General features: G+C 41.2%; 1 protein-coding gene across 4 annotated transcripts in view; it reads left to right on the top strand.

The window, feature by feature from the left end:
• Window positions 1-9,478, top strand: part of DCX (doublecortin) — a 125,172-nt gene extending 115,694 nt beyond the window's left edge. For all 4 annotated transcript variants that reach the window (XM_031660675.1, XM_017954235.3, XM_017954238.3 and 1 more), the window contains exon 7: window positions 1,492-9,478. In XM_031660675.1, coding sequence (XP_031516535.1) covers window positions 1,492-1,548 — 57 coding nt within the window. In that variant the 3' untranslated portion in view covers window positions 1,549-9,478. The remainder of the gene's footprint in view (window positions 1-1,491) is intronic.
• Window positions 9,479-14,921: the final 5,443 nt, after the last annotated feature.

Genomic DNA, 14,921 nt, shown 5'->3' with positions numbered 1-14,921 from the left:
GGCTGAGGTAGGAGAATCGCTTGAGCCCAGGAGGCAGAGGTTGCAGTGAGTGGAGATCACACCACTGCACTCCAGCCTGGGTGACAGAGAGGGACTCTGTCAAAAAGAAAAAAAAAAAAAAGAAAAAAAAAGTTTCTTGACCTAAACCTCATATCATATGCAAAAATTAAAAATGGATTATAAGCAAAGAATTCTTAGACTTGACAACAAAAGTAAAATCCATAAAATAAAAACTGATAAATTGGGTAAATTTGACTTCAAAAATTAAAAATGTTTGCTCTGCCAAAGACCATGCAAAAGGTGTGAAGGTGTAAAAAGACAAGATATAGACTGGGAGAAAATATTTGCAACCCAATATCTAATTAAAGGCTTACTTGGAGAATATAAAATAACTGTTAAAACTTAGCAGTAAGAAAAAATCTAATTCAGAAATGAATAAAATCATGAAGAAACATTTAATTGAGGAAGAAATATAGATGAAAACTAAGCACATGAAAGGATGTTAAACATTATTAGCCATCAGGGTAATGCAAATTATAACCACAATGAGATGTCACTACAAATCCACAAGAATGGCTAAAATGAAAAATGGTAAAAACATCAAATACTGGAGAGAATGTGGAGAAACTGAACTAGTGATACTTTGCTGGCAGGAGGTGAGACTGTAAATGGTATAGCCACACTGGAAAGCAATATGGCATTCCTTACAAAACTGAAAATGGAATTACCATATGACTCAGCAATTTTAGTCCTGGGTGTCTGTCCCAGAGAAATGAAAATGTATGATCACACAAAAACATGTACAGTACAGGAATGTTTACAGCAGCTTTATTTGCAATAGCCCAAAACTTGAATCATTCAACGTGTGCTTCAACAGGTGAATGGCTAAACAAACTGTGGTACATCTACACCATAGAATACTACTCAGCAATATAAAGGAGCAAATTATCGATACATATAATGGCTTACACAAGTCTCTGAGGAATTATACTGAATGTAAATGGCCAATCACAAATGGTTATATACGGTATGGTTTCATTCATATAATATTCTTGAAATTCCAAAATTACAGAGACAGGAAACAGATTATTTGTTGCCAGGGCTCAGGGAAGAGGGGAAGATTGGATGGAGCTCTAATGGGGTAGCACAAGGGAGCCTTGTGTTGAAGGTACAGTTCTGTATCTTGACTGTGGCGATGGTCACACAAATATACACACATGATAAAATTGCATAGTACTCTATACACACACACATACACACCCCACACACAAATGATTGCATGTTAAACTGCAAGATGGTACCATTAGGGAAAATTGATTGAAGGGTACATTGGTACAAGGGTACCTCCCTATACATTTTTTCAACTTCCTATGAATCTATAACTATTACGTTGTAAAAATTAAAGAAAGTATTAATAAAAACAAAACAGCCATTCCAGAGCTCAAGATATCAAGAAAAAGAGAATTAACTTTGTCTCTTCTCTTCTTATAGGACCTGTACCTGCCTCTGTCCTTGGATGACTCGGACTCGCTTGGCGATTCCATGTAAAGGAAGGGAGAGTGCTCAGAGTCCAGAGTACAACTCCAAACGTATCATTGTAGTAGGGTACTTCTGCTCAAGTGTCCAACAGGGCTATTGGTGCTTTCAAGTTTTTATTTTGTTGTTGTTGTTATTTTGAAAAAAACACTCTACTATGTTCGGTTTATTTTCCTGTGATTTCTCCTCTGGGCCACTGATCCACAGTTACCAATTATGAGAGATAGATTGATAACCATCTTTTGGGGCAACCTTCCAGGGATACAAAATGTGCTAGTCCATGACCTTTCAATGGAAAGCTTAGGTGCCTGCGTTATTTTTGCCCTGTCTCATTTTGCCCATACAGTCTTCCTTCTGTAGAGGGCTGTTTACATATACAGCACTTAAAATGTTTGTGTGGGGGAAAAAACTCATTGGCAGATCCAAGAATGACTTTGTCAAAACACAAGTGCCCCTATTCTCTGGATCTCAAGAATGGTGAATGACCCTGGAAGGACAGCAAGGCAGCTCCCCAGCCTCACTCTTCACTCCTGATTGAGGCCCGGGTTTGTTGTCCAGCACCAATTCTGGCTGTCAATGGGGAGAAATAACCAGCAACTTATAATTGTGACACCAGATGCTTAGGATCCTGGTGCTGGGTTAGCTAAGAGAATAGGCAGAATTGGAAAATACTGCAGACATTTTGGAAGAGTTTATAAAGCACAGTGAATTCCTGGTCAATCTCTCCACTGAGGCAATTTGGAATCAATAAACAATTGATAAGAGTTTGGAGTAAGGGACTTCATATACCTGATTCCTCTAGGAGGCTGTCTAACATACCACATGATTACATGAACTGTATGGTATCCATCTATCTCTGTTCTATTGAATGCCTTGTTAACAGCCAACACTGAAAACACTGTGAGAATTTGTTTTCAGGTCTGACACCTTTCAGTCTCTTTTTATAGCAAGAAATCAATATCCTTTTTATAAAAACTCATGTCTGTATTTCAGGAGCAAACTCTTCGGGCTCCTTTTTTATAAACTGGTGATTTTTCTTTTGTCTAAAAAACACATGAAGAAAATTTACCAAAAAAAAGCAGAAGAATAATGTAGTTTAGAAATTATGCTGTCACTGCCAAACAGTAACCTCCAGGAGAAAACAAAATGAATAGCAGAGGCCAATTCAATAGAATCAGTTTTTTGATAGCTTTTTAGCAGTTATGCTTGCATTAATAATTTCAATGTGGACCAGACATTCTAATTATATTTTAAATGAAATGTTACAGCATATTTTAAGCAACTCTTTTTTATCTATAATCCTAATATTTCATACTGAAGACACAGAAATCTTTCACTTGTCTTTAACATTAGAAAGGATTTCTCTTTACTAAGGACTGATCATTTGAAATAGTTTTCAGTCTTTTGAGATACAGGTTTATAATACTGCTTTTTTTTTCTGTAATTGTAGCCCATAATGGCAAAGACAACTAAATTTAAGTGAAGGTCATGCATGCCAATTCTGTGTTTGCTTTTAGCAGATATGAAGATTTCCTTATTTCTTTGTAATTGTGCAGATATTTTGAAAGGCACAGCATTCAAAGCCAAGCTGCTGTTTGGCTACTGAATGGTTTGCAGTTGTTCCTCCTCTCTAAATGGAATGAGCTTGCTGTGTGTGTGTGTGGTGGTGGTGGGAGGGGGTGGTACATGTGTGTATATGTGTGCATCTTCAGTTGCTTCAAAATTAGGAAATACTACAGGACATCCCTGTAATGGATTGGTGGCAACTTGGTGGCACTGCTGATGTGCACTGTGTAGGGGGAACCTAGTGGTGGTAGGGGTAGCTCAGATGCTCCTAGACAAGTTTCAGATGTCTGTAGCTACCAGAAACATTTTTGGTTCAGGAGAAGTGAGATGATGGTACTACTGGTTTCTGGTGAAATTGGTCATTGAAGAACCCCAAATGATGAGGATCTCTTTTTGCCCCTCTCCTTTATTTGTAGACCCATTCAAAACCATTAATAAATTCACTTTACTCAGTCCCTATTTCTTTCTAGAAGCTCAGGGTTTTCTTAGTGCCTCCCAGAACATTTTGTAGTTAATTGGGAAAAAGTGATACTTGGATTAGGGGGTGTGGGCATAAAGAATGGTGGGAGGCCTGATTTTAAACTTCAGGCCAAAGCCCCCCAGTGACTCCACCCATAGTCTCACTTTAGGTCTCATTTAGTCCAACACCTTTATTTTAAGATGAGGAAATGGAGGCTGGTAAAGAGCAGGACCAGAGGAAGAATCCAGATTTCCTTATGCTTGGGCCTCACACTAGCTCTCTGAGCATTTCTTTGATTGCGGTATATGTACTACTAGAAAATACTAAATAGACATATTTTCTTTAGGATAACCTTGGAACCAACAATCTTCAATAACAGTAGTACATTTTCCATCTTACTTTTAATTGAGTATAAGGAAATGTTTCTTTATGGCCATTTTGGAGGGGGCAAGGGATGGGGCTTGGCATAGTCCAAAATTCGTCTCCAATAATTAATTGCATTTTAAATTGGCCCACTTTCAAGGCAAATTTTTTTGTGTGTCTGTAACTGAGCTCCTCCACCCCTGTCATTCACTCCCAATTTTACCCAATCCAATTTTACCACTCAAGTTCCATTGTGTTAATTTCTGCACAGTCAGCAAAATCAAGTCAGCAAGCATTTGCCACCACTCCCTATACTTCTCCCTCCCTTTTATACACACACACGCGCGTGCGCGCGCGCACACACACACACACAAAATCCATCTCTTGCTTGTTCCTACCTCCTGATTTTTCTTCCCTACAGAAATAGAAATAGGGACAAAGAAGGGGAAAATGTATATATGGGGGCTGGGCTGAACAACTAACTTCATAAGTAGTGTTAACTGGGGGTAATTTGAGAGAAAAGCTCCTTTTCTCTTCACTGTTTTGGAAAGGATAGCCATTAGCATGACTGCTTTGTGTCCTTATGGACTTTAGTATTAGCCTAGATTGAATCATAGTGTTTTCTAGCTGGAAGGAACCTTAAGATCACATCATCTACTCCTCTACTCCAAATTTCTCATTCTTCAGGCCAGGAAACTGAGACACAGAGGTAAAGTAATTTCCCCAAGGTCACACAGCTGGCTGGGGCAAGATTGGGATTAGAACCCACACCTCCTGGCTCTTATTCTAGGGCCTTTTCCCCCTAAGCAGTATTCCCTTCCACTAGGCCCCTGAGAGTTATTTCCCAGGGTCATGTTGCATCTTGGAGCCACATGCTGCTGCCCTGATGTCGGTGGGAAATCCACCCAGCAACCTAATACAACCCCTTTTCCCTGCATTCACATGGTTCCCATCCACATGGGTTGCAGATGTCCTCGAAGAGAGTGAGGCATTGAGGGCCAGTAGGAGCAATGGGGTCCCTGGCCTTGTCCATCTGATTCAGGAGATCACTGCTCCATCTTGAGGAGCCCTCTGAATAGGCCCCCCTGAATGCTTGCCTTGCCCAAATGGAATGGAGGAAGACTGATTTTCACTGTCAGTTCACCTTGTGTCATCTCATAATGGTTGGTCTTTCCAGGCTGAGGGAAATGTGTCTTGTTTCCAGAGTAGAGAAAGAAAGAGTGGAACAATAGCTTTGTTCATCCTAACTTTCTGAGATGGCTTTTCAACATTTTAAAAAACTAGTGTGGCTACCATTCACTGGCAATGATTTCTTTTAGAATATGGGAGTGAGATGAGCTAGAGAAAATAACCTGGTCTTGCTGTGGTTGCCCTCATCCACAATGTCCCCAAAGCCATTCTGCTCTGATGAGGACAGTTTCCAAGTATAAGCAAGGGGCTTTGTGACAAAAATGTACCCTGGTTGATGTTAAATATTGGCTCCTGTGTTTGCACCAAAATAGCAAGCTGTGTACTCTATACACTCTTCCCATCTTCTTGTGTACACTGCTACTGTGGCCTTCCACAGCAGAAACCAGGGCAAAAGGGTAAAAAACATGTGGTTTTCCTTGCTGCAAGGCTCTTCCTGGGGATTAAGGGGGTATTTATTAGTGCAGTTTTAGAGTCCTCCTTCTGGGCTTATCCCACTCCTCAGGTACTTCTCTTTCCTTCCTCCTCCTCCTCCCCAGTCACAAGTAACCAAGGAACCTGAAAGTGGATGTGTAGCTATTTGAAGAAGGCAAGGAACCCTGAGATTCTTCTTTGAATCGTCTAGTCCAAGTCCTAGACCAGTGATCGGTGCTTACCTCAAACAAAATTTTGTCTGTGTTCCTAATCCCTTCAATACTCTGGGTACATATGCTCCCAATCACCCTGCACATTTGATTCTAAATGACTTTTATTTTTTAAAAATCCATATCCCTAGGACAGGAGAACAGGATGCCTATATCCCCAAAATGAGCTCCAGGACACTCATGGGAATGTTCCCAAAGATCAACCCACCTCAGAAACACCTGTGCCAAGAGACTTCCCCAGATAGAAACACTGGGACAGTGTGGTTTGAACAACTTCTTTTATGGTGGTCCAGTTTGCTATGGAAATAAAGGGCATTGGTTTTTTTAAAAGGTGATTGGAACCTGTCCTTGGCCACATAGGGCCACTTGGATCCATTTCCAGGCCTTACTCATGTATTGCCTTCACTGAATCAAGGGCTTTGACTTTAAGTCCCAGACTGGTCTCCCAAGGGAACCATAAGTGTTTTGGAGTTCATCTGGGGTGGAGCATGAGAATGTTGCCCCATCTATCCCTTCAGGAAAAGGTGCCTTCCCTTCCTTTCTCCTAAGGGCTGGTCCCCAGAATTTGTTTTCATCTCTAAAAGTCTAGTATGGTCTTTACACCCAGCCTCTTAGTGTTGCTTTCTGCCTTGTTCCTTTGTTAAGGATCTACGCAGACCTCCCACTTTGGCTTAGCTAGAGTGACATTGGCTATAATTTGACAAGACTAACTTTTGTTTTTTTTTTGACAGAGTCTCCCTCTGTCACCTAGGCTGGAGTGCAGTGGCACAATCTTGTCTCACTGCAATCTTCACCCTTCACCTCCCAGGTTGAAGTAATTCTCCTGCCTCAGTCTCCCGAGTAGCTGGGATTACAGGCACATGCCACCAAATCTGGCTTTTTAAAAAATTTTTAGTAGAGATGGGGTTTCACCATGTTGGCCAGACTGGTCTTGAACTCCTGGCCTCAAATCATCTGCCCACCTTGGCCTCCGAAAGTGCTGGGATTACAGGCATGAGCCACCATGCCCAGCCAACAAGACTAATTTTTTATCACTTGGTTTATTGGCTTCAACATCTTCTGGAATCAGAGGTGATTTTTTCTTACCTTGGTTGCCTGAGACTAGGGGAGTACAGAATTCCAGTTGGGAATTAAGGCGTCTTTCTGCTCCTGATCAGAAGGGCAGGTTAGTTGGGAGAGGTCAGATGGCACAACAGAAGTCACCTTGTAAGTAAGGCAAAGACTTGAAGGCATTAGCATTTCTCATTACTAGGTCAATAACCTGAGGGAATCAATGGCTTTTTGCCACTCTAACTCTTGTGTGTCTCTTTAACTTTTCTTCCTCTGTCTGGTTTCCTCTATTCTCAGTTTATACTCTATGTTATCATTCTCTCTTTCCACAATATAAACATCCATCCTTTGTCCTGTGCAATTCTCTCTCTCCCCTTATTATATTTATTTGCACTTTTTCCTTCCTCCCTGTCGAGACATTGGGCATGTGCCTCTTCTTAGCCTGTGATTTTGCCTTGGGACTGCTGATAAATTATTTCCGGATTCAATCAGCCCTGGTCCTACCCCAGTCCAATCAGAAGTATGTTGGTGGGAATCAACCTAATCCTGGCCCTTTCTTCTTCTCCATTTTCATTCTTAATCCCTCTCCGCAGATCTTTACAAGCAGTTTCCTTATAGCTCATGTATCTTTAGGTCTTTGCCTTCCAAGCACTGTACAGAATACTTTGTGTTTCCTTTTTGTCTGCCATTTTGTGGAGCAGTGAAGCGTGCTCAGAGACATAATCAGCTGAAGAGAAAAAATCCAGCCATGGATTTATATCAGCTAAATACTAATAATTGATTTTGTTTGATTTGCCCATAATTTTTAAAGCTGCAATATAATATAATGAGGGACCACGGGTAATTTCTCCTGTCATTTGTTTCGGCTAGATGGGGGTGGGGGAGTAATTGCTTAAAGTTTTACCATTACACATTAAACTCTCTATAAATAATCTTGTTTGGGGCTTGCTGTTGAGTTTTTTTTAACTAAACTGGTAGGCAATTGGAGTTGATTTAAATGAAAAGATTATTTAACAAATCTATACTATAAAAAGAGACATTCGCTTAATTGAAATGTATTTTTTCCTTCTATTACTAGAGTCACCTAAACATTTACTCTTGACACCAACTGTTCATGATACTGAATAGACAGTCCATATAAGAGAAATTAGTGGACCTAAAGAAGCCAGCTTGTAGGTGTTAATTTATTAAACAGAGTGCAAAGCCCTTGGAAATGTCACTGCTTTGCAATACCATATGGAATGCCAAAATTCACAATGACTTTTCTTTATAAGTTATCCGAAAGGGGTTTGAACAAGTAAGAGGTTATGCCAAAATGTCTCCAATGTATGGTCCTGTAATATATTGCAGCTTGAAGCCAATGATCCCTTATGACTTGTATACAACTAATGCATGTTTTGATTGAATTTTGCATTTCCCATGTGTGGTAAGTTCTTTAAAATGTTTTTGATCACCTTTTTGTGCCATTAAACTTGTACAGAAAATGCTTTTATGGCCATTTTCAAAGGGAGAAAGTTTAAAATGGAAACAGCCCACCCTTTCTGCCCTATAGCTGTAGTTAGAATTGAGTAACTGTAGCAAAACAGCTGTAATTGGTGGTTGTAGTGTTAGAGGTGTTAGCTTGCTAGTGACTAGCTTTGGAGAGTAAATGCATGGTATTGTACATCGCATTTCTTAAATAACTCATTTTAACCTCTGAAAAGAATATATTCTTCTTTGTAGTCCTTTTTCCCATCCCCCTTGCCCTCTCCCTCTCCCTGCTCCCAGGTGTCTTACAGTTGTAAATATCTGATTTGAGGCCCAATAATTCTAGCCAAGTAAAGTCAGCAAACAACAAACAAATCAAAATGTGGGGAAAAGGCATTTCTCAACCATCTCTCAGTAGTTATTAATCATTTCTTAAGGAATGGCATTGTGATCGAAGACTCAACTTTACGTAAAAATCAGTGGTAAATTGGGGTTGTATTTGGCCATTTGATTACATTTCAGGATTGAACAGTTTTCAGAATCACATGTAATCCAAAGACAGTAGGTAGTGATGTCTCTTATCCCTGCAGCTGTTTTGAGGTACTTAGAGACCTCAGAAGACTCTGCTTGACGGATGACCAATAATTATTTGAAAAAAAAGAAAAAATGAGAGAAATACAATAGATATTTAAGAATTATAGCCACCTATTTAGAATAGTTATAGCCAGAAAAAAAAAAAAAACAAGGGCATGAGTTCAAATGCATTACTATCAGTGTCCCAGGCAATACCTAATCTACTCTGAGATTGTGATTCAAAAGCAGTATTTCAAGAGGCATTCTCCTTTTTGGTTTGCTGACCCCACTTGGACTGGTAGGTTTGGTGAGGCCCCCATAAATCAGCTGGAGCAGACCCTTTTCATCTCCTGTGCCTGCAACATCCCTCTTCCCCTACCCCCTCCACAATTCAGTGAGGGCTTTCTTGGGTCAGAGGACTTCAAGGTTGTCTAGAGAAGTTCGCCATGTGTGTAAGGTGCTGTGAACTGTGAGTGCTGAAGATTCGCAGCATTCAATACCAGGCAGCCAAAGAGCTGCTCTTGCAATCATTTTGGCTCTCAAGCTCTGTTCTTCATCGCATTCTCATTTCTGTGTACATTTGCAAGATGTGTGTAATGTCATTTTCCAAAAATAAAATTTGATTTCAATATTTCTGACTGACATTCTTTTTTAAAAAAACAAAAACAAAAACAAAAAACATTGAACCAATAATCATATAACCGCAAAATGTCCAAGCTGGCAGGAAACTTAGACATTATTTTGTCCAACCTCTTAATTTTATACATGAGGAAGCTGAGAGTTAATGTATGGTAGAAACACCATAATTATCGGTACAGCACATTTACAAAAAATAAGATCTCAGATCTCCCTCTAGAGTTGAGCAGGAATAAAGTGACCTCCTTTTATGCATAAGATGCTTTGGCTAATGTCAGCCTGTGTCATCAGGTGGTGACTTCTAGTACCAAGTTTTCAGAGGCCCAAGAAAGACTCCATGTCTTCCAAAATACCTCTACCTGTTGCTTGCAATTTCTTTAACAGTGTGGCTATTCTTCTTCACACTGTTCTACACTCTCTACTCTTCACACTGTTCTACACTCTCTGCGAGAAGAAACACATAACTATCATATTTACCCTCAGACACAAATGACTGTTATTTCTCAGATCAGGTTTTAATGGGATAAAGAACACAAGGCACTGGGTTTGGGAAGAGGTTGACGGAGAGGGAAGGAGAAAAGGATGTAAAAAACAGGAGGCTGAGGCTGGGTGCGGTGGCTCACACCTGTAATCCCAGCACTTTGGGAGGCCAAGGCAAGCAGATCATCTGATGTCAGGAGTTTGAGACCAGCCTGGCCATCATGGTGAAACCCCATCTCTACTAAAAATACAAAAATTAGCTGGGTGTGGTGGCGCACACCTGTAATCTCAGCTACTCGGGAGGCTGAGGCAGGAGAATCACTTGAACCCGGGAGGCAGAGGTTGCAGTGAGCCGAATCAGTGTCACTGCACACCAGCCTGGGTGACAGAGCGAGACTCCATCTCAAAACAAACAAACAAAAAACAAACAAACACAAGAGGCTGAGATTCTAAGAAACAGTTTGAGCAACATCACAATTACGTGAGGGCCGACTCTGCAGCTCTCAGCTGACCTGTGTTCAGAGAAGCAATGATGTCAGCTTCCCCTAGGCACTCCCAAGGACCAAGATGATTATGGATTCTTCATCTAAGCAGTATTTTACCAACTGGCTCCATGACCATTACACTGGTGGAGACAAAGAAAGTAGATGGAAATGGGACTTCTTGGTGTTTCTAATCCAAAGAAAAGTTGGATACAACAATCAGACTGGCTAGGCCTCTTGCTGACAGATTTATCCCCATTACCATCAGGTTCTCCTTGTCCCTGATTACTCATGATGTCCTTTTCATCCACCTTGGTCTATCCTGAAGTGCCCTGCAAGTAAAATCTTTCTAAAAGATCATTTTGGTCACAAAAGGACAAATACCATAAGATTCTGCTCATATGAAGTAACTAATATAGTGAAAATCATAAAAGCAGAAAGTAGAAAGGTGGTTATCGAGCTTGGGGAGGGTAAAGGGAGAAGTAGTATTTAGTGAGTATAGAGTTTTAGTGTTGCAGGATGGAAAAGTTCTAGAGATCTGTTGCACAACAATGTGAATATACTTGACACAACTGAACTGTACACTTAAAAATGGTGAAGATGGTAAATTTAATGTTATGTTTTTTACTACAATAAAAATCATTGTGATTGTCTCATTTCTCTGATCATTAAACCAAGTCCAACTCCTCTTCATGGTTTTCATTAAGACATCTCTACAGCACTATGTTCTAGGTACCCTGCCAATTGCTAGGCTTTGGACCTAGGCCTCCAGGACTTCCAGCCTAGTGAAGACAGACCTGTAAATAAATGAGTCCAGTGCAAAGGAGCAAGTGCTGTGGGAACACCAGTGATAGAATAATGATTGCTCCAGGATGATGAGGTTCAGAAAAACTTCATGGAGCTGGCAGCATTTGAAGACAGATTAAGAGCTTTCCAGGTGGGCAGTGAGCAATCTAAATAGAGGCAATAGCATGAAAGGTATCCCAAAAAGCAAGAGTCTCTCCGAGAACTGATGATTACCTGAGGTGGCAAAGTTACAGAGCCAATACGCATGGTTCTGGCAGGAAAACACAAGTACAGTAGTCTGAGAATTACAATTTGGGTGGTTTAGATCAGTGGTTCCCAAATGCTGGTACAGCAGCCAATGGTACTCTGTAATAAAGTTTTCACCAGGCTGTGGTATAAAGAGAAAACTAAGGACAATGTAGTATGCTTTTTTCATAGAAGTAAATGTACTTCATTTAAATAACTATCTTTAGTTTTGAGATCATAACATTTTACTTTTGGTTATTAAAAATGTCCTTCCTTATATGAAGTTTTGGTCATGGTAGAAGATAGGTATGTATTTGTTTTTGAATGTCCTAACTAGGCAAAATTTAAAGTGACTAATCCTAGGAGGGGCCTCAAATAAAATCTATATTTCTTTCTTTTCTTTTTTTTTTTTTTTTTTTTGAGACAGAGTCTCGCTCTGCCACCCAGGCTGGAGTGCAGTGGCCGGATCTCAGCTCACTGCAAGCTCCGCCTCCTGGGTTTACGCCATTCTCCTGCCTCAGCCTCCCGAGTAGCTGGGACTACAGGCGCCCGCCACCTCGCCCAGCTAGTTTTCTGTATTTTTTAGTAGAGACGGGGTTTCACCGTGTTAGCCAGGATGGTCTCGATCTCCTGACCTCGTGATCCGCCCGTCTCGGCCTCCCAAAGTGCTGGGATTACAGGCTTGAGCCACCGCGCCCGGCTCTTTTCTTTTTTTAATTCTTATAATCTGTGAGGTTAATAAGTTTAGCAAGCACTGGTTTAGACTAAAAGAAATGGGGAAATGGAGAAACCACTAGGGGTTGAGTTATAAGAAAAAAGGTGTTTGGTATTTGAAGGAAGTTCCTCCTGAAAGCATTCAGTTCTCTCTCCATCTCCCTTTTCTCTTCCCTCAGCTTTGCCTCTTCCCTTCTTCAGCCTCTCTTCCTTTGTCCTCCCCTGGTCCACACAGTGTGAGCAGTGCTTCAGCCCCACCTAGGAACTTGTCAGAAATGCACATCCTTGACCACACACACCACTGCCCCACCCACATATACTGGATCAGAAACTCTGCGGGTAGGGTTCAGCAATTCTCATGTTAACAAGCTCTCCATGAGGCATCTGAGACCCTCTCTAGTTTGATAACCCCCTGCTCTTGTGAATTCCACTTCCTTTTCAGTGAGGACTCAGTGAGAATTTAAGCAGCATATATGATCTCTTTGGCCATTTGGGTTAGAGTTTGCATCTCTCCCAGGAGAAAAAAAAGATGCAAGAGATTGTTTATTTCAGTAAGGTCTCTATATACTTAGTTTCTGTAGAGAAAGACAGCCTTTTCAAGCTTGAGAAGAAACTTGTACCAGTAAAGACACTCTGGAAAGGGTCTTCACAGCTGTTGCAAGCTGTCCAGATAGAGACAAAAGCAGATTCTGAATTAAGGCCAGAGCAGTGGTGGTAGAGAGGAGGAATAAGAGTGAAAAGTTGTCAATATAGAATTGTCAGAATCTGATGTACAGATTGGATGTAGGGAGGAAATGGGAAGAAGAGAAAGCCCTGACTTGAGCAACTCGGCCTGAGCGTCCCCTGTTCCCAGACCTGGGCCTCTGCTCTGGACAGCCCAGTAGCTTCTCATGCACCTCCTCCCCTGACTTCAGCTGTCGCTATGCAATGCTCATTCACACTTCACTCTTGCTGACAGAGCCTACCCTTCTTTCCCTGCCTAGAAAAATACCCTCTGAATGCCCTTCCACATTCTCTCCACCTGTCTAAATCTCAGATGTTGCCATAAACCTACCAGCAATGGAACTTAGGGCATATTTATAAGAAAAACAAACCCAAACATGGAGAAAAACTGGCAACTTTCTATCCTGAACTTTCCAGGGCAGTCCTGATCTTATGTAAATTATGTAATTTTTTTTTCTTTTCCAAATAAAGATGACTTGTTAAGCATATAACTATATATATAATTTACATAAATACACTCACAAATCAGAAAACACCCCTTTTCAGGCCACGCATCCACACTGAGGGCTTGGAAAATAGGATTCCTTTCAGGGAGAGGCTTTCTCCAGGTTTCCTTGTCAGCTTGTTTGGAACCCCTCTCCTGGATTCCATTGCCAGTGTGGGGCAGGTGTTGCACCCTCTATTTCTAATATCCCCTTTTCGATACCCAAGAAGGTCTTTCAGATCATCTGATTATATCAAGCTTGAATGCTTCAGAGAGAGAGAGGCTGGACTAAGCAGATAATTTAATTTCTCTTTGAATCCCAGAGGTGCTGATTCTCTCCAGTCAAGAAGACTTGGCTTGATTTGTTGTAATCCCTCTTCCTTTTCCCCACTGGCACAGCCCCGGATGATTTAAAAAATATTTACCCTAATGGAGAGAGGGGTAAGCCCCAGAATTCTGAATTAGGTATCACTATTTACTATCCTTGGTAATGAACAAGTGCATATAGAATTGCAGAATTTCAAAGGTGGAAGGGCCTTTATCAATCACTTACCTAACGTTTCACAAAGTTCTCTGGGGATGTGAGTCACTTCAGGTACTTGCTACAAATACAACTTCAGGGACCCCATCCCAGTTCCACTTCATTAGAGTCTCCAGGACAATGGCCTGGGAAGCTGCATATTTAACAAGAGCCTCAGTGAATCTTTCATCTGCGAAGCTTACAGAGCTTTCCAAACTTTGTTGTGGATAGAATCACGTGGGGATCTTGCTAAAATGCAGAGTCTGATTTGGAGATTTGGTGTGGGGCCCAGACTCTGTGTTTTTAACAAGCTGCCCACTGGTACTTCATGCCCCTGGTCTGTGGACCACACTTTAAAATAGCAAAACACTAACTTCAAGTTCCTCATTGTTCATAAAAAGAGTAAACTGAGACCCAGGGAAGGAAAGGAAGTTTCTCACATTCAGACCCTTGGTCAGAGGCAGAGATGGGCTTCCATGGGCCAGTACTGTTTCCATATGACCAGGCAGCCCATCACCAGCAGGCGTTAAAAGCAATCCAGCTGCAATGGTACTGTTTCTAATCAAAGGCTAATTGGAAAAAAATGATGCTTCCTGAAAGAGAAGCAGCCCTGGCTTGTCTCAGTAATGAGTGGGCACACTGGCAGAAAAAAAAAAAAAAAAGACAAAGGGGGGGGGGAGGGAACAGAATTTATGTTTCGTTTTAATTGAAGAAATGAGACTAAGGTCCCCTTACAAGGGGCCGGCAGGGGGTGGGGAGCGTGTAGGGACATGTCCTCCTACCTCATTCAGGAGAAAAACATAAACTAAACAAACAAAATCTATCCCCCAAAGCATTGAGGAAGTGCTATGATAGAGGTTTTGTAAGGAGCTGAGAGAGCCCAGAGGAGGGGCAGTCTAACTGTTAGGGTGGGGTGATGAAGGCTGCTAGATATTGGACTTGGTATAATAAAGCATTAATGATGAAGAATGAGCTAAGAATTATCCTGCCTAGAATAAATCTT

This window comes from Papio anubis, chromosome X (genome assembly GCF_008728515.1).
Source record: "Papio anubis isolate 15944 chromosome X, Panubis1.0, whole genome shotgun sequence".
In the NCBI taxonomy this organism is placed as follows: Eukaryota; Metazoa; Chordata; class Mammalia; order Primates; family Cercopithecidae; genus Papio; species Papio anubis.
The sequence above is the reverse complement of the archived record's forward strand: the minus strand, read 5'-3'. Positions and strand labels throughout refer to the sequence as shown.